General features: G+C 38.8%; 2 protein-coding genes across 6 annotated transcripts in view; both read left to right on the top strand.

Moving 5' to 3' along the window:
* msh3 (mutS homolog 3 (E. coli)) overlaps positions 1-14485 on the top strand; it is a 42533-nt gene extending 28048 nt beyond the window's left edge. For both annotated transcript variants that reach the window (XM_086075450.1, XM_086075449.1), the window contains exons 21-24: positions 2352-2538; positions 9303-9435; positions 10094-10262; positions 13906-14485. In XM_086075450.1, the coding sequence (XP_085931576.1) occupies positions 2352-2538; positions 9303-9435; positions 10094-10262; positions 13906-13990 (574 nt within the window). In that variant the 3' untranslated portion in view covers positions 13991-14485. The remainder of the gene's footprint in view (positions 1-2351; positions 2539-9302; positions 9436-10093; positions 10263-13905) is intronic.
* Positions 14486-17588: 3103 nt separating this feature from the next.
* The window catches only part of LOC147173635 (ras-specific guanine nucleotide-releasing factor 2), a 41756-nt gene continuing 38602 nt past the window's right edge, over positions 17589-20742 (top strand). For all 4 annotated transcript variants that reach the window (XR_015094798.1, XM_086075448.1, XM_086075447.1 and 1 more), the window contains exon 1: positions 17589-18211. Coding sequence is in view for 3 of the 4 variants with exons in the window: in XM_086075448.1 (XP_085931574.1) it covers positions 17936-18211 (276 nt within the window). In the remaining variant the exon portion in view is untranslated. The remainder of the gene's footprint in view (positions 18212-20742) is intronic.

Here is a 20742-nt window from a genome sequence, read left to right as displayed (position 1 = left end):
ATTTGGATTAGCACCAAATATACTGATGTATCATACTTCTTCCTAGTGGAATTAAAAAGCCAAATGGCATGTGAAAGGAAGGCTTTCCACAGACTGTCACTGGCGATGAGTTTTTTCTTGTCAAAATGATTGGCTGCTTGCAGGGTTGAATGAACGAACCGCTTCTTTGAAAAAAACAAAACAAATTCTGCTTCTCTAGAAGCAGTTATGCATGGAGGGAGGTAGCAAGGCGACAGAGATACTGTCAACGCGATCAGCTTTTGCTCTGATTTATTTAAAAACATAATAATAATAAGTTGCCAGCAACTGCTCATTAGCTCCAAAGACAACATAAGGCCCCGCCCAGATGGAAGCAAAGCAAATCTCGTACACACAGAAACATTTCAACACTTGCGTGTGTCCAAAAGAAGACGCTGAGGACGTTTAACGGTTGTAATGTATATGCCATGTCTGGAGTGGCGCTGTAGCGCAGCCACGGGCAGTTAACGGAAAGCGTAGAAGAAGAAGATAAATGCTCCCCCCCCTAACTTTATTGCAATCTACAGAACAAACATGGCTTTGCATGTATCAAAACATAAAAAAGACGAACATGGTAGAAGCGACAATGGCGGGCGGTTCAAGTACAACACCGCTTGTTGAATGTGGGAATAAAGAAACAAAATATTTTGCCGCAAAAGCAAGCTAAGGAGGCTGCGCAAAATGACTACGATGCGGCTATCCGCCATTGTTGTTGACAGACTGACGGTTCGCGCGCAATACCGTGAGAATTAGCACATCTGCGACCATTACATCATCACTGGAGGAGTATCCTGCATATGGTGTCCAGACGGACGCGTTTTTAAATCTTTCCACACTGGAGTTCGATTTCAAAAGTGATCGGTTTCAAGCTCCGAAACCGCCACCGTCATGTGGACGAACGGCTTAAACGGTAAGAAACTTGTGAGGATACATTGAAACTGGCTTTTGTGTGGACGGGGCCACGGGTCTGTTCTAAAAATAGCTCACCAGTGATGGGACACTGGGACTTGCTAAGAAGAGTTAAAACAGAAGAATTTCCACATTTATTCGTTTAAACGTAACATGACAAGTTTACCAAATATTCAATATTATGTTTAAAAATAAAAAGGCTTGTGTTCAGATAAATGCATTTTTTTTTTTTTGTGTTTACCCAAATATTTCAAAACATTTTAGAGCTGTAATTTTGACAGCGTGATACCGTAATACCACGCGATCATACTGTCAGTATCTAATATCGACCCATGCCTACATCTCAGTTTACGGCAAAATGTACTTTAGCGTGAAATGTCGGCCTGTTTCTTTGGGCCCAAAGTTGTCATTCAGTTGAATGAATGGCATTAGGTGGATATACGCATTCATTTTACCTTCTGCCATCTAGTGGACAAACATGTAATTGTTCTGCCTGTCGTCATTTGTCGCTGGCATATTAGTATGTACTAATCATGCAATATAGTTGCTAAATATTGCGATATCGATATTATTGCGATATTTAAAATGTACCTAAAGAAATGACATTTGTATTATATAATGAAGAGAATTGCATTTTTTTTTTATGCGGCAAAATTAGCTAACTCTATGTATTCGTAGTTTATTAATTGTAATTACCTCTCGATAATGTTCAACTATTGGATGGCGGTGCACATTTTAGTTAACGTCTAGGGCCGGGCAATAAATCGAATTAATTCGATATATCGTCATTTTAAAAATCGAATCGTTGAAAATTTGCTCAATCGTGAAATCGAATTTTGTCTTTTGGATTATTAAAAGCTGTTGTTCTTATGTTGTGTTACACTCAAATGTTTTTGTAAGTTGGAATTTTGCACAAGTGGCAGAATGCTGGATGGGTGCTTTACAAGACATGTTTTGACATGTAGCTACCAACTACTTCATTGTGGCATTTAAGAAAAAACTATGAATGTTAAGTTTATGATAAAACTAATTTAGAATCAGTATACATTATTGATGTCTGAACATTTTGCACAGGAATAATTTTTGAATGAATTAAACCTTTAGATAAATGTTTGTTGGGTTATTTAAAATCGTGATGGTCCTGAATGTCTGTAAAAAAAAATATATATATTTGGGTCGTCAGATAAAAACATAAAATGTCAATGTCTTTGCGATATGCATATTGCATGGGCCAATATCGATATTTTTTCTAGTATGTATGTGTTATTTGCATAGCATTTTGAATTCTATCAGTACAGTATTATATAGCTTTTCCGTACAAAAGCATCCAAACGCATCACAATTTGAGTACATGCAAATGTTTTCAGGTCTTTTTTTGTCATACTTTTAACCTTGACTACCTCTTCCTTGTATCTGATGATCAGAATGGGAGCGTCGGACAACATCTACAAAGGCCGCAGTACCTTCATGGAGGAGTTGACTGAAGCCTCGGAGATTATTTCTCACGCCACCGAGCGTTCCCTGGTCATCTTGGACGAGCTGGGCCGGGGCACCAGCACCCATGACGGCATCGCCATCGCCTATGCTACCCTGGAGTACTTCATCAGAGATGTAAGTTTGTGTTTTAATAAGCACTAAGGTACGACAGCAAAGCCATGTGACTTTCTTCTTCTGAAACCGTGCACTCCTTTGTCTTTTTACAATAAACATTGGGATGTGAAAGCCGGTTCAATTAACCTTCAAGTTAATGGCCTCCAATTGGATCATTGTGTATTGGTGCGCTCCTTTGACCGAGCTCGCTTATAGGCGCTGCTGGTCCGTTGTTTGTTTTGAAGGAAGAAAAGAGAGACGAGGCAACAGGGGAAGGCTCTCGAAAAACGGAGTGAAATAGCGGCGGGGCTTCATCTACATGTTAATTCATTCACTGCCATAAATTCATTTGAACTATTTCTATTAGTTTAACAGTTTTTTCCACTTTTGTTAACAAGAGTATGAAAACCTAGAAATTTTTTAGAACAGATATAAAATTTGTGATTCGTGACTAGTGAAGTCATGCAATTAATTACAATTAAACATTTTAATCACCCAAAGCCTCTAATTTGTAATAATCTTTTTTTTTTATATATATATTTTCTTTTTTTTTAATAAATAAAAATTAACTAGTGAAGTAATGCGATTAATTACAATTAAAACATTTAATCGACAGACGCCCCTAATTTTTTAATAATCTTTTTCAAATCTTTTCTTTAAAAAAATAAAAATTTACTAGTGAAGTCATGCGATTAAATACAATTACAAATGATAATTGCCTGACGCCCCTAATTTGTAATAATCATTTTTTCTTAAAAAAGAAAAGATTATTAAAAATTAGGGGCGTCAGGCGATTAAAATTTGTCATCGTAATTAATCGCATGACTTCACTAGTTAATATCGTTAATAAAAAAAAATTCTAGGTTTTCATACTCTTGTTAACAAAAGTGGAAAAAAAATTAAACTAATAGAAATAGTTCAAACGAATTTTTGACGTCTATAGCCGTCAATGGCAGTGAATGAGTTAATAAAGTTTTCGTTGGTTCCAAAAAAGCCACATAATTTTGGGACACGCTGACAAAATAATGTGACATGAGGAGAATTCCATCACTTTGGTAGAGGTTTGGTCTCGGGTAAGGTGAAAATTACGGAGAAAGAAAGGATCTGCTTATGATCAAAACACACAAGCTCATCTGTGAAGCATGGCGTCCATCATGGCATGGCTTCGGATTGCATGGCTGCTTTCAGGAACGGGCTCATCTCGGGCTCATCTCGGGCTCAAGTCATTATGGCGGCTATAAAACCTTTACAGAAAAATGCCTCCAAATTAATCAGGAGAGGCTTCATTGTGCAACATGACAATGACCCGAAACGCATCAAAGGAAAAAGTGAAATGGATTAAGTCTATCACCACAACTTAATGGGGGCGTCAACCTTAAACATTTCTTGACAATATGTTATATGTGACCTCATAAGTCTAAATATGACATTTGTGGAATATGAGTTATGCAGAAAATCCAGCCGTTTATATCCATGTCAGTGGGGCGGCCATTTTGCCACTTGCTGTCGAGTGAAAATGACATCACAGTTGCTCGGGGCTCAGGCAACGACCAATCACAGCTCACCTGTATTCTGAAGCCGAGCTGTGATTGGTTGTTACCTGAGACCCGCGCAACTGTGATGCCATTTTCACTCGACAGCAAGTGGCAAAATGGCTGCCTTCGTATATTGATAAAAACTGCAGGATTACCCAGAATACCATATTTAGACTAGTGGATAGAACATATTATTGTCTAAAAAAAAATTGGGGGTGGGGGGGTTGACTTCCCCTCTCAGTTTGATGTCTGTGGGTTGCTTCAAACAAAAGGTGTTTAACGCATCTAAATGTAAATCTTTTGGTCTGAAACCCCAAAGTCTTCATTATACAACAAAAACAAAGCCGACCATGCCGTTCCAATACTTTTGGAGGGGACCGTTTCATTCGTACAGTATTTTTTTTTTTTTGACACAACTTTGTGGTTTATGTAATTTTGTGGCTTGACGCTGACTTTTGACCCACCTGTTGTATAACAACATTGATTTGTTGACGAGGCCTTGCTATAAAAGGAGACGCAAGCAAAACGAAGTTGGACTTTCCCTGGTACAAGAAGACCCACACTGTCTTTCATGCACTCTTCCTCCCACTCCTCCTCTGCCATGTCCTCTTCCTTCTCACCAGACATGCCTGCTCGCGTCAAATTCTGTCTTCTCCTTTTTTGCACTCGGTTGTTATAGAAACGCACCTTTCCCTGCCCCCGGCATTCACCCGTGAGGTAGTTAAGAATGTAGATGGCTTTCATAACGCCGCTCATGGACGAGACGGCCTTGATGCTGAAAATGGAAAAAGCGGAACGTTTGCAGGAAGTTGCTGGGTTTTGTGTTCAAGTCGCAGCTGTTGTGCACGGGGTTCCTCGGCTGTCTTCACGGTGGCCGCCTCCTCGGACATTACTCTCCATCAGTCCCCACGGGCAGCAGGTCCTGCTATTAGCGTCACGCCATGCATGTTGCTACACACGTCGCTCTGTTCTTTTGGCACGGGCTTCTGTTGGGTGCCTTTCCATTGAGATTTGTGAAGATGGCAGCATTCCATTTTCCGCAGTCGCTGGTGAATTGCTTAAAGGCACCGACCGGAAAGATGGCAATCGCTACAACGGCAATAAAAGCACAACTTTCCATCGAGGTTTTGGTCCCTTTTTTGGACTCCTTTGATTGAAAGCATGTTTGGCAATCATTTTTCAAGATGATAATGCAGCTTGTCGTAGAGCAAAAGAATAACAAGGGATATTCCTTACCACTATTTTTCAGACTGATACCAGGAGTACTCAATTTTTGAGTATGTATCAATACCGATTGCGGCTGGGTTTAAAAAAAATCGAATAATCGATATCGAATTGATTTTGATTTTTGAGCCCAATATCGATCTATAAAACCATGAATTAATTATTTAACTCATCTACTGCCAATGACGGCTATAAACGTCATTATTTTATTTGAAATGTTACTATGAGTTTAACATTTTTTCCACTTTTGTTAACCAGAGTATGAAAACCTAGATTTTTTTTTTATTGTACATTTATAACAGATATACAATTTGTGATTAATCGTGAGTTAACTAGTGAAGTCATGCGATTCAATTACGATGAACAATTTTAATGGCCCAAGGCCCCTAATTTTTAATAATCTTTTCTTTTTTTTAAATCGCGTCAGGCGATTAATTTTTTAAAATTGTAATTAATTGCATGACTTCACTAGTTAACTCACGATTAATCACAAATTTTATATCAGTTCTAAGTGTACAATATTTTTTTCTAGGTTTTCATACTCTTGTTAACAAAAGTGGGGAACATTTTTAAACTAATAGAAATAGTTCAAATTATTTTTTTACGTCTATAGCCGTCAATGGCAGTGAATGAGTTAAGCTATCATTTTAATGACGTGTGCACATTCATGTGGGGTCATTTCACTGAGCATAATTCCTCGAGTGACTCCAACCAGTCCATGACAGAACCTCAAACTGACAAGTCTTCCTGCGGGAGGGCTGCAAAAAACAAAGGTCATTCGCTGTTCACCTTATTGTTGAACCCAAACAAGATCAGCAACATCCACACATGCAACATTTATACACCAAATCTTATCCACTTTGTCTTTGAGGCTCATAAACTGCCCTCGGCGAGCGCTTGTTAGCTGCGAGGTGCGGACACTGACATAGCGGAGAGGAAATGTAGTTGCGTCTAATTGGATAGAAAAGCGTTGTGAGGTGGAAGGACGGCGTTGCTGTGTTGACACCTCGAGCCTTTTGCGGACACGCTCAAATCCCATGGCTGACTGACAGCGTGTCGTTAGGAAGAAAAAAAAAAACTCACACCACTGTGTCGAGTTGAAGCTTCACATTAAGAACTCGAGAATGCAATGAAGGCTGAGAGGCTGAATGAAAATGTATGGAATGACCTGAAATGAGCACAGTTTAAATTTGGAATGGTTTAAATGTGTCAAAAGTGGAGAAGTCAGAGGTGATATACAAGAAAAGGTGAAAACTTAATTTTTTATCTTTTATTTTGAAAAATTGTTGCTGTTGGCATAAGATGAACAGGTTAATGTTAGAATGGTTTGAATCAATCAAAAAATATAAAAATTAGAGAACAAAAAAAGTCATAGTTTTGGCTTTTATTTTGAAAAAAAAGGATAAACAGTTTAAATTAGTCAAAAAAAATTGTAATTAGAGGGGGTGACATTATAATTTTTGGCTTTTATTTTGAAAAAAAAGGATAAACAGTTTAAATTAGTCAAAAAAAATTGTAATTAGAGGGGGTGACATTATAATTTTTGGCTTTTATTTTGAAAAAAACAACAACGCAGGAATGACAAAAAAGAAAGAAGAAGTAGAAATTAGAGGGGAAAAGCCCAAAATTTGCAATTTAGAATTTTTTTGTGGATATTTTGATGGTGAAAATGTTGAATTTTTGGTAAGTGGGTATTTTTGGCATGTTGAAAATTGTTCCAAAGATAAATTGAATGATTTCAATTTTTTTTTATTGAATGTGCCTTTGAATTGTGCCAATTATTAATGAATTTTGGTGGAATAATTTAGATTTTTTTTGTTAATTATTTTTGGGGAAATTTTAATTAGTAGAGCAGGGACGGACGACTTCATGCAGGATGGGGCCACAGTTTTTCCTCAGTGTGGGCCACATAGACATAGGACCACGCACTTCCTAACTTAATGCTTCATATTTCATTTTTACTAATGCATTTTTCAGTGCATGTATAAAATATCAACTATTCTAACCCAACAACAAAGAGTTTGAAGCAAACAACAAAATAACCCCATACTGTGACTCTTGCATAAAAAGTTTCCAGAGATTTTCTCCCCTTTACCCATATATTATACCTTATATATTATAATTTTGGTTTCGTGTAAGGAAAAAAAAACTTTTATTTTTTTATTAATTTTTTAATTAATCAAGGAGCCACTCAGAGTGAGGTCCCGCTGGATGCCAGTTGCCCATCCCTGTATCAGAGTGATGAACTAGACTGGAGTCAGAACTGGAAACCACCAAAATGATTCATTTGAACTCATGAGCTTTCTATCAATTAATCGATGACTTGACCAATCGCTTCAACTCTTTAATTTCATCAGCGTCTCCCACCAACGAGGCTGTCAGTGCACCCTGGGGTGGTCTGCTAACGAGCGCCCATTAGCATCCAATCACACCATTATTCACACGCCAATCGCCCGCCACCGCGCTTCATTTGTTTGTACCTTTCAATGTAGGTGGACAGCAGTGATTTAAAGTAACGCGCGAGCGCAGGTCCGCGTGCCTTTTCCTGGAAGAGCGTGGGCGTCGCCCCGCTCGTCCTGTTCAGACTGAGGTACAGTATTTCTAGTGACGTGACCTTTGTCACGCCGAGCGAGGTAGCACGGTTGTCCTGGAGTCATTCATGTTGTGCAGTTTTTTAGAGAACAGCGTTTTTTTTTTTCAAAACGGGGAGGGGGGGCATTCAAGTTTAATTATTATTTGTGTTTTTTTTAAGTCATTAAAATGCGCAGGAGAATTAATTACATTTGTCAGCTGGTGTGTACTTGAGCTAACAACACCACATTTCTCCCCATTTTTGTTTGAAATGTAACGCTATACACATTGTCGTAGTTACTAGAATGATGTCAAAGGCTCCAGAAGTGAATGTTTGCAGTGCTAAATCCCAAAGAGAAGGAATCAAATACAACATTGGTGCGTTGTTTTGATCTGAATCCACAGTCGACTCAAATCCTCTTTGTTCTCCGGCGGAGACAGACTCTTACATAATTGTTACCACACCTACCATTTGTTGCGCGTATTACATTTTCTAAATCCCTATTTCTCCCTCCCACATATCTCTCTTGCACTCCAATAAAGACTTGATAATCATCAAGGCGTATGCACAGAAATAAACAGGGAACAGGCACACACATTTATTTTGTGACAAAAGCGTTATCATTTCATTTATCCATCAATTGGGGGCTTGGCTTGACCCATTAGTTGAATCTTCTGATTTCATTTTGTTTAGCCTAAGATATTTTGGATAATTCTGGGCTTCAAACAAATAATTTGCCACAGTGCAGGGCTGAGTCCGGACTCGGACTGAAGTCTGGGCTCGACATGTTTTTGTTGTTGTCTCGGATTCAGCCGTAGGACTCGCAAAAATATTTTTAGCGACCCAACCGACTGTTTTTATTTCTGAAAATTATCGTCTTCATTCAAAAGAAACTTGAAATACAATTTTTTACATGATTAAAATAGACCAGCATTGACTTTGGCCACCTGGTGAGCATAATAACATTTTCGCCAATTTTACTCTTGATCTCATCTTGTGGACTCGAACTTGACATGGACTCGGACTTTTTGCATTTTTAATTGTTGTACGGGATTGTTGGAAAGATGACAAATCCAACATGAAGATGAGAGCATCTGCTTGAACATTTTCATGTTCTGCACAATAGTTGGATCTGAAATTCTTATTTGTTGGTAGCGGCTTGCAAAGCTGGTGAGTAGGTGGGCAGAGGTTAGCTCGCATGGCAAGTGAATTTATTCTCGTAGTCTCTTTCTTTTTGGACAGACTTTACATAACATGGAAACAGTGCCAACAACAATCTTGTTGACATGGGTCAGCCATTATTTAACACATGCAGGTTTTTTTTTTTTTTTTTACCAGATTGAAGTTTCTAAATCCTAATGGTTGCTACATGTGCTTTGTGATTAGCCCAAAGTCAGCATGGATGGTTGAATGAAATGAATGGATGAATGCTTTATTTCCTTCCTTCACTGCAGGTGAGGTCGTTCACCCTCTTTGTGACCCACTATCCTCCCTTATGTGAGCTGGAGCGAGTGTACCCGCAACATGTGTCCAACTACCACATGTCCTTTCTCTTCAATGAACCTGATGTGGCTACTGACACACAAGGTATGCGTTTCTGCGTGTACATTTAAAGGAAAGGGAAGGGAAGTCAACCCCCCCAAAAAATTTTCTTGACAATAATATGTTTTATGCTGCCCCACTAGTCTAAATACGGTATTCTGGTTAATATTGCTTCATAACTCATATTCCACAAATGTAATATTAACTCATTTGCTCCTAAAAACGTATAAATACGTTCTATTTTAAATACAAAAACGGCCAGCAGGTGGCAGCAGAGTATAAGAGATCAGCCGGGGCCATGTTGCAAAAAGCTCGTTCCCCCACTGTATTAAACGGATGTGTGAATAATGATGAAACGTAGCAATATTCTAATGCTAATTGCTGCAAAACGGAAACAGATAGAAATATACTTTTTTTTCCTGATGAAAGAAAAGACACTAACATTTCTTTTGGTAGGTCCATGTTTTTATATCAATAGAACACAATATTCTGTAGGCCTTGCAAAATCAGTCAAAATTCAGTAAATCAGCCAGGAGCGAAGGGGGTTGCTTCAGTGAAAATGGATGGGAGTCAATGAGTTAATCAGAATGTCATGTTTAGACTAGTGAGGTCACATATAACATATTGTCAAGAAATGTTTAAGGTTGACTTCCACTTGAAGACCTTTCAGGCATTTTAGACTTTAGAGCTGTTATCTTTGCAGATGGAGAGGTTTGTCCGGAATTCATCACCTTCCTCTACCAGTTAAGCGAAGGAGCTGCTGGACGGAGTTACGGCCTCAACGTCGCCCGCTTGGCTGATATCCCGCAGTCAATACTCCACACTGCGGCCCTCAAGGCCCGAGAGCTAGAGGATGCAGTCAACTCACGAAGGTGAACCCAGGCACACATTCAAAAATGCTGTTCCTTTAAGGTCGTTGACCCAATAAGCTTCAGGTATGCAGTACAAATAAACAAAAAACATTTTTTTATGGTAGAGCATACAGAAGGCTTTGTTGCAGAAAACAGTTGAAGCAATGGTAGTTATTACAAAAACGGCCAGCAGGTGGCAGCAGAGCAAAATAGATCAACCAGGGCCATGTTGAAAAAAACTAATTCAGCCACAGTTCTATACAGATTTGTGAAGCGATGAAACCTAGCTATATTCTAATGCTCATCGCTGCAAAATGGAATTAGATAGAAATTAATTTTTTTTCTGATGAAAGAAGAGAGGTTTTTATAGCAATATTCTGTGGGCCAAATTCCAGAAAAACAGCCGGGAGCAAAGGGGGTTGCTTCAGGGAAAATGGCTGGGAAGTGGATGAGTTAAATATTTAAAAAATGTCAGAGTCCAAATTTGTAAGTTATGAGAAAAAGAGAGCCAAAAGGTAGATGATTTTTTAATTATCTAAAAATGTCAAAAAGTGACCATAAAATGTCCAAAGGGGAAAAGCAGAAAGTTACCATAAAATATTCATGAAATTGCCAAAAATGTCAGAGGATTGAATAAAACAGGCAGAAAAGAACACGTTCAATCTTCAAATGTTTTGCAGCTCCAGACACATTTTTGCTTATTTATTTGGCCTGAAATGGCTGTTTTGACAGGAAAAGTTGCTGACCCCTGGTATAAAAGAACGCACTGATGAAATCATAAGCAGTCATTCAACCCAATACAATTTCAAACTAAAAAGAGTGAGAAAATTCAAGAAAATGTCTGCATTTAGATGTCCTTTCATGAATACAGTGGCTAAATATTCATTTAGCACAAACGCAGTTTGCTGCTCGTTTGCCAAGTTCACTCCGAATTATGCATTTGCTAGATGAGAAGTCTGTGCTACTTGGGATTGCTACATAATGGGAGAGAAAGAAAAAAAAAAGAACTTTTGTGATCAAATGAGGCACTGTGTCTATTTCAGTGCGGAGGCTGCTGTGTGATGATGACAGTAATATAGATTTACATGCAAAATCTTTCAACTGGAAAGGTTTTTATATGCCGTGAAAAAGCACGTTTGTGGACCGGCTTCACTTTGTACTGAAATGAATGTCGTGTCTATCAAACATACACTTTAACCCAACATTGCAGACGTGAGCCCTTTAAGATGAAAAAAAAGAAAGAAGAAAAAGTCATCTTATCGGCGCTTTAATGGATCCTGACATGTGAGAGCGGCGAGTCTGCATGTCGTGAGGTTGAAAATTCAAAGCGGCTTCAGCGACATGAAATGGAATGTTTATGCAAGGGTTAACACCCCAAATGAACCTGATTTTATAGCCGTGCTCACAATTCTCGAGCACAAATTGTACACAATATTCCAGGAATGTCAGACGCGAGATTAGCGGAGCCTCTCACGGGCCTTTGTGCGCGCTTGCTACGAGGGCGAAAGACGAGCTCGCCTATTAAAAGCGTCATTTATTGTCGTTGTGTTTGTCTGTCGCATTGTTTGCCTTCTGCCGCACGAAACCTGCATTCGTGAGACGCTTGAAGCCAGGAGACAATTGAAGCAAACAGCAGGACAGGAGAAACATTTTAATGAGTGACTTAAATTGGTCATGTTTTGGAAAATTGACTTTTTGATGGCTTGGATGCACATCAATTCACCAATTTCATATTTGTGTTGGTGATGTGTTCATGTGCCACACGCGCAGCGCGGCGTGTGAAGTGCTGCCTCTGTCAGTTAAAAGTTGTTAAAAGGGTTTAGGGCTGCTTGCGTTTTCCCACCGCTATGTAGCAAAAAAAGTGCTGGCGTCTTCTGTTTGAATCGTTCTTAGTAAGTCGCAGTGTCCCATCAATTGTGAGCTATTTTTAGAACAGATCCTTGGGCTACTCATTAGGGTTGGGTTTAAAAAAATCGAATATTCAGTATCAAATTTTCCTTTTCGAGTCTATTGATTCATAAAACCATGAATTGATTATTTTAATATCTTTTTCCAATAAATTTATAGGAAAATAGAGTTTTAAAGGCCACTTTTTTTTTTAATCTTACCATTTTCTTGAAATTGACTGTTCATATGAATTTAAATTGACTGCATTTTAAAACAATTCAGAATGTTTTTAATTTACATTTACAATTATTGAGTTAAAATTATGACAATATTTTCATCTCATCCTTGCTGATGTCAATGTTTGTGTAACACTTAAGTGATTACAACTTGTGTTACTTTCATGAATAAACTAAATCATCTATCCAGTTACTTCCTCCCCAAAATATTATTTGGAATTTAATGTTTGCGGAGTTTTTATCTTGTCCTTGATATTTAAGAAGAATTGCTGTTCCATAATTAATCAATATCGGATTGAATTGAAGTGAATCCAATCAGGGGAAAAAAATCGAAATTGAATCGAACTGAACTCTTGTGACTCAAAATCGAATTGATTGAGGAAATTATAATCGATACCCAACCCTACTACTCATGTCGTCCTTGGGGCTAACTGTTACCTGCTGGCATTTTTTTTTTTTTACTTTTATTTATTTATTTATTTTTGTCAGCGCACAAAGCACCCCAATTTTCCAGTGGCTCCCTCTCCAATTGGAGGAAAGTGACTTCAAAGAAGTGGCTTGTTTACTCAGCTCTGCAAGCAGCCAATCATATTGCGCCCCGCTTAGACGTCCCCTCCCAAAAAAAGAAAAGAAAGCGCTCATAGTTACAGAAACCTTGACTTTTTAATACCAAGGTCAACTGTCAAAACCGGTAATCGGCCCGTGCCTGGTGACGTCGTCGTCGAACAGAGATTGTTTTAAACTACTTGTGGCTTGTTTGTATTATGTTGTCGCTTTTAATAAAAGTGAGAAAACAATCGCAACTCTTGATAAGCCACGTGATGTTTAGTACTCATGTCGTCCTTGGGGCTAACTAATACCCCCTTATTTATTTATTTACGGGGCGGTGCACATTCATCAACTGATATAAAAGGCATCCCGGATTAATATAGTGATGCTTGTAACCAGCAGATCGGAATAGATGTCACATGTTAAGTTAATGACAAAAAAAAGAGTCTCAGTGTAAAGCCGGCTAACGGCGGTTCTAACTTGAAGTTGTCCCCATGCCATTGTCGTCTTTAAACATGAACAACACGGAAACCTCGCTGGAATCGACAGGCTTTCGGTCAACGTAGAGCAAACGGGCAACGCCGTTAGCATCAACTTATAAACGACAACATCTGAAGTAATAAAGAATGGCAAACACCGTCCAAATACCGGCTGCGGAACAGACGGCCTGCTGGGAAGTTCACGGCCGCGGAGTAATCCTCAGCATATAAAATGTCCGACCGCCACACACACACACGCAGCCGTACCTCCTCATCAGTATAATCCTTCCTATATGAAATGTTTGTACTTTGTTGGACTGAGACCACACTGAGTACACAAGACACACATGGAGGAGGAGAGGAGGGTGGGGGGGGGGGTGGAGATTAAGCTCCCGGTCAGAGGTTGACAACACACAGCTGTGCAATGGATACACTACAAAAGACTCAATGCATATGCGGGAATATGCACACGTGTGCTCGACTGACGACGAGTTTTGTTTGGTGTGTCTCTAGGAGGACGAAGGGGAAGCTGCTGCCGGAGCTTTGGAGCATCTCGGACAAATCCTCTCTCACCCGCTGGCTGCAGTCCAAGTCCTGACAACCATGCAATGCAAATGTAACATTTTGCAGGTGTGTTTGTTTGTTTTGTTTTTTTTAGGCCCAGGTTGGTGTTTTCTGTACACTAGCACGTAAACAGTCTAAATATGCACCAAGGATGACTGTTATGGATGGTGCGACTACTATAAGGGAGTGCTTTTCTCCCCTTATCCTTGAGGTCAAGGTACGAGTTGTTACCTATTGCTGTACCATTTTATATGAATCATTAATTGATTGAAGGTACATTGAATCCTGGCTTTGACGGAACAAATTTCAGGCCCGAAACGCTTTCCACCTCAGATTGTTTTCATGGCGCTGAGATGAGATTTAGCACTTGCCATAGTTTTAAAGTGCTTTGAAAAGGAAAGAAGAAAAGGATAAATGACAAAATCGGATAGTGTGGTCACGACTTGAGATGGCAGCCAGCACGTGTCGGTGAATTAGGTACGAAATGTGTACATACTAATCAATGTAATAAACAAGAATTTGTAAGGATCTTGCAATCTCGAGTTATTATCCTTCCACTTAATAGCAGCCTCATCACGCCACAGATTCTACGCAATCAAAGTACAAAATGCAGCTTAACTCATTCGCTGCCATTGACCGTTATAGACGTCAAAAATTTATTTGAACTTATCTCTATTAGTAAAAAAGTTTTTTTCACTTTTGGTAACAAGAGTATGAAAAAAAAACCTAGATGATCAAATTTGTGATTAATCGTGAGTTAACTAGTGATTTCATGCGATTAATTACGATTAAAAAATGTAATCGCCTGGCGGCCCTAATTTTTAGTAATCTTTTTTTTTTTAATCACTTCAGGCGACTAAAATTTTGTAATTAATCGCATGACTTCAATAGTTAACTCACGATTAATCACAAGTTTTATATTTGTTATAAATGTACAATAATTTTTTTTCTAGGTTTTCATACTAAGTGGATTTTTTTAAAACTAATTGCACTAGTTAAAATGATTTTTTAACATCTATAGCAGTCAATGGTAGTGAATGAGTTAATTAGGACAGCGGGTGCACGTTCATTTTTTCCGATAAAAAAAATGACGCAACTTTTTCTGCAGCTCTCAGCATTCGCGTGTAATATCTGAGGGCATTGCAATTTCTAGTTGTGATTATTCCTTCCATTGCTCTTTTGTTATTGCTCAACAGATTGGGTGTAATATAAGAAACAAGAAGTCTGCGGTCCGTTCGGGATGCTTGAGAATTGCTGCTTTGATTTTTGTTATTATTTTTGATTAACAGTGTGGCGGCTTCTCTCGACAGATTACATCCGAAAGAACAAAATGTGTGGCTTGTTCAGGACAGGTTATTAACTTTTTTCGCCCCCTTTTTATAGCCCAAACACTTTGTTTCTGAAATGTTGGGCTTGTTGGAGATCATAGACAAAAAAAAAGCTATGTTGCAAACATGGCACTTTTGAAGCATGTCCAATCAACATCTAATGTACAGGTGGTGTCATGAGATACGGCGATGGACTTGACTTGTCTCGCAGCAGTTTAGCATAGTGTGAACAATTCTTAAAAAAAAAAAAAAAAAGAGGCATTAAGCTGTTTATTGCTTCATGCTAAACATCAAACAAGGAGAAAAGAGGATTAATATGTATTAATATTGCAAACACATTGAAGAAGACATATAGACACTGACCGCCAATTAACTCATTCACTGCCATTGACGGCTATAGACGTAAAAAATTCATTTAAACTATTTCTATTAGTTAAAGATTTTGTCCCACTTTTGTTAACAAGAGTATGAAAACCTAGATTTTTTTTTAGTGTACATTTAGAACAGATATAAAATTTGTGATTAATTGTGAGTTAACTAGTGAAGTCATGGGATTAATTATGATGACAAATTTGAATTGCCTGACGCCCCAAATTTTTAATCATGTTTTCTTTTTTATTCATTCACTGGCATTGACGGCTATAAACATCAAATTCATTTAAACTATTTCTATTAGTTTAACATTTTTTCCCCACTTTTGTTAACAAGAGTATGAAAACCTAGAATTTTTGTTATTGTACATTTACAACATTTTCAAATGAATTTATGGCAATGAATGAGTTAATTAGGCAATTAATATTTTTTTTCCCCTGACAACTTTTTACTCTTACTCCCTACATTTGAAAACAAGACATCTGTACTTTTTTATACTCCATACTTTATCTGAATGTGCTTGTTGGGCTCCACCCATAACAGCTAGATGTAAAATCAATATTAATAGTAAATAGAGAGAGGTAAAGTCAACGTTGGTGATTGAGACCTTGGGGTCTTGCAAGACGGAAGAAACGTTGCAAAGCAGCGACATGGACGAACATGAACCAGAAGGAAGCAAGAGATTCTCCATTCATGGCCTAAAGGAAATTGTTTGAAGTTGTCAGCTCCAAGAATGTTTCATGGTAAATGTGTTGTGTCATGCGTTCAGCTAAAAAGCACAAGCTTCTCATGTTCAGGAATTCTCCGCCTAATCGGAGTAAAACACGTAAGGTAAGGTTTCATTTTTTTCCTTTTGCATCATTAGCTAATTTAGCTTTTTGGTTTCCCCTTATAAGTTTGATAGCATAAAAGCTGGAGTTGATTCTTGTTTATTGTTTTTTTCTCAGTTTGAGCACTATGATTTTTTTCCCCGTTTATTAAAACTGGTATTGTATAAAAATTAACAGTAAAAAATATTTTTTTGTATTTGAGTACATTTCAGAAAGACAAAACTCTTTTAGAACTTTTTAAAAATATATTTTATTTTATTTATTTATTTATTTGGGTAGCTGCTCTCCATGGTGTATAATTTCTTGCGTAAGGATGTTGGATACAAGAAGTATGCTACATTTGGCTTCTTTTTTTTTTAACCATTCAAATTAGACAGGTTGTTAACATTCTATTTGGTGGTTCATATTTAAAAGACATTTATTTTTACTTTACAGGAACTTTAAAATATAGCACAATGGACTCCCGCATATACGCTCAGTTGGGCGCATCTATTCGTATATTCGCAGATTTTAAAAAAAGAAAGAAGAAGAAGCAACTTAAAAAAATATTATTTTGGGGTTTGGCTCCTCTCATCCCTACCGCCCTTTTTTTTTTTTTTAATCAGGATCTTTGGAATACTTCAATATTCACGTGCCGGCCCCCGGTCCCAATTCCCCCCAATATGTACTCAAGGAAAAACAGACCTGAATAATGATTATATTAATATGTATTACATCTAAAATGTTAAACTATTTTTAAAATAACATGAAAATGTATTATGTTAAAAAGTTAAATACAACTGAACTGTATATAGGCAGTGATTGTTTTGCGTACCACTAGAGAGAGCCATACACCACTAGTGGAACTCGGGACACTTTGACACTTGACCCAAGCCAAGCAGTTGAATTGGTCTACTTTTTTTTTTTTTTTTTCTATAAACACAAGTATGTGAACCTGCTTTTTGCCACCTCTGGTGCGTCTGTAGATAAAAGAAGACTTCTACAGTATGTTTGGTTTGGTTCCTGCATGGATTCCTAAAGTAGTAAGAAATTCACGCTCCGCCTTTCAAATCACTCGGTGAGAGAGTCGGCCACGCACGGGAGGGGGGGAGGGAGGGGCCGGCGCTCGTGGTTACGTGTGCGCACATCTGAGCCACACAGACTTGACCACAGCCAAAAGCCGATTACAGCTTATCTCTTCTGTGTCATTCTGTCCTCGTCCACTTGAGGCTTCTCGATGTCGCCGCCGAAGTTGTGAGCGAGCGCCATGACTTCCCCTTCGGCGTCGCGGGGCGCGGGCAGCTCGGCGGCGGACGCTGCGCTTGCGCCGGCGGCGGGACAACTTTTACGCACGGCTCGGCATCTCTGAGCCCTCCCCCACCGACGGGGAAAGTTTCCCCAACCGGAGATGGCCAAGCGTTGACCGAGAAGACAAATAGACGTAAAAAGAACATCTGAGCCGCGCTTAGGATGCAGAAGAGCGTGCGTTACAACGAGGGCCACGCGCTCTTCCTGTCGGCGGTGGCGCGCAAAGAGGGCACCAAACGCGGCTTCCTGAGCAAGAAGACGGCCGAGAACAGCCGCTGGCACAACAAGTTCTTCGCCCTTTACCAGAATGTCCTCTTCTACTTCGACAACGAGCAGAGCGCCCGCCCCGCCGGAATTTACCTGTTGGAAGGCTGCACCTGCGAGCGCGCACCCGCACCCAAAATGTCCACCACGGGGAAGGAAGCCCTTGAGAAACAGGTGGGAGATGTTCGTTAGCACAACACGTGTCAAACAGTCATTTCAGTATAAGCACGTATAAAGTATATAACATGCAAAAGGATGGAACCAGCTAGCTAGCTTATAGGTAGCCCATATATTGTACTATATCACATATTGAGACCTGAACTCCTGTTTTTGGTTACCTAATAACTCAGCATCAGTGTTGTGATTGTGAATGTGTGCTAATGTTTTGGTGACCAAGATCTAATATAGTGCGCGTTTTTTATTTAAGCTTACCAAAAGTATTTTGTAATTTTTTAACTTATAAAAGCTCTCAGTAGGAGTATTGTGGTTTTAGTTGTGTACTAAGAGATGTTTCTAATATTTTGGTTACAAGTCAAAATACTAATTGGTAACATCTTCAAATATGTTTGTAAACTAGACACAAAATGTTGGTTTTGGATGAGTGCGACTAATGCTGTGGCTGGTCATTGTATAAAGCTCTGCATCACGATGCCCATCAAAAAGGTTGCTTGCAGCAGGGTTGGAACATCTCTGCAGTGTCAGTGCCTCCTCCCTGCAGGTGATCCTCCTCCAAAGGAGTCAGTTGCGCAATACGCTGACTTCCCTCTCCATGCTGCAGTAGGGATACAATAAGATACATGATGTGGATTTTTAACGCGCTAATTATTGTATGGCTGAAGATGAAGAGTGTGCCTCGCTGTCACCACTTGTTTCCTCACAGCGCAGAGTGGGAGACCAATGGAGCAACAAGTTGTTTCGAGTTAGCAATAAAAATGAGCGGAGTTCCCTCAATTTATGGCGGCCCATCCTTTGCTTCCTTGCTATTTGGCATTCTCGATGCTGTTGTTTAGAAAGGTTTAACAAATGTTCTCCTGCTGTATTGCAGCAATATTTTGACTTAAGTTTCTCTTGTGGAAATTTGCTAAATGCTAACAAACGATGCAAAAACACAACAGGCAGGCTAACAATTAGCATTGTGTTATGTTAAAGCTGTTTACACAAACTGTTGAACAACACATGCAATACTCACAGGCATATGTTCTTTATCCTCTGTAATGAGTGACTTTTATAGTGACTGACAAATACTTGTCTTTGAGTACCACAATAAACAGTAGGGGAAAAAAATGTGACAGATATTTTATTCAACATTTTTATAATGGTCTCTATCGTTGTTTTTGACCTATGGCAGCAAGGTCCGGAACGTAGCTAAACAGGCGTTCATTGTACAATTTAAACTTTTCCAAACCGCAAAAATGATTTAAAAATGCTATAAAAAAAAAATCACCCCCCAAAAAATTTTTTGGGGGGGGGGGGTGAAAAACAAGATGGGGGTGAAAAAAAATAATAAAAATAAATAAATAAATAAAAGCCTAAAATATATATTAACAAATGTTAGGATAAAATCTGCGAGTATGCAAATCCATGCTTACCAAACCACAAATGTATGCTCAAACATAATGGATGCATTTTGGAATGAGTTATATCAAGGGTGTCAAACATACGGCCTGCGGGCCGGATCAGGCCCGTAAAGGGGTGTAATCCGACCCGCGAGATGCTCTTGTGCAGTTAAAAAAATAAAAAATAAAAAAAGGAGTAATGTCAGACCAATTAATCTGACGGCCAAAATCAAAACCTAGAATTATGTAAATCCTCAGATGAGCAATGCAACTTGTACACGGAATTAACCTGGATTTCATTATTTTACACACAACCTAAACTTATGGTTTGTTGAAAAAAATAAAAAATAAAAACACAGACCAACATAAATCAAACATAAACTTGCTGAATGTGACACACATTTAGCTACAAGTAACATTTAACACATATGACATGGATGAACGTCCTGTAACTTCATTAACTGCACCACGCAATGCATTCTGGGAACAACATATATGCCAAGCAGGTATATAATAGAAATAGTTCAAATGAATTTTTGACGTCTATAGCCGTCGATGGCAGTGAATGAGTTAAGTTTGCTAACCGAAGTTAACCCCTTATCATTAGGGATGCTGCTGCTGCTCAAGTGCTTGGATTTTCGGCACGTAAACACCGCGCACTGCTCAGCTTTCATACGGTATTTCACTGCCATGCATTTCAAATTAGCTTAGCCGTTAGCACTCCCAGGTTCTCCCGTGGTCTCCTCTTGTGCGGTTCGTTGCATACTCGGCTACTCACTGTCCTCCTCTAGTGATACTTTTCAGAATTGTACTTTTATATCCCACCGTGGAAGCGAGGATTAGTGACATAGAGGAGCTGTGGTAAGTAAGTATTTAGCCGTGATAGCTAGCTAGCCAGCTTAGCGTTTAGCATTCCCACAATAGCTCTCGAGTAGCGGGGAAGGCGTGGATGCAATGTTATTATTTATTTATTTATTAACAAGCCTTGACCTGGTTTTAATAAAGGGTGCTGGAAGCTTTGTGGTTAAAAGTCAAAATCTATACAGCGGGCTAAATGTATTCCATCTAGCATTTTCAAGTATACTGAGCTCCCCTAAAATAATGGTATATTAAGCTTTGCTCATTTGACCGAATCACGCTCTTAGTGGG

The sequence above is a fragment of the Leptonotus elevatus genome, chromosome 5, assembly GCF_054856555.1.
Source record: "Leptonotus elevatus isolate MCC_2025b chromosome 5, RoL_Lele_1.0, whole genome shotgun sequence".
Taxonomy (NCBI): Eukaryota; Metazoa; Chordata; class Actinopteri; order Syngnathiformes; family Syngnathidae; genus Leptonotus; species Leptonotus elevatus.
This window is presented reverse-complemented; position numbering and strand designations above follow the sequence as displayed.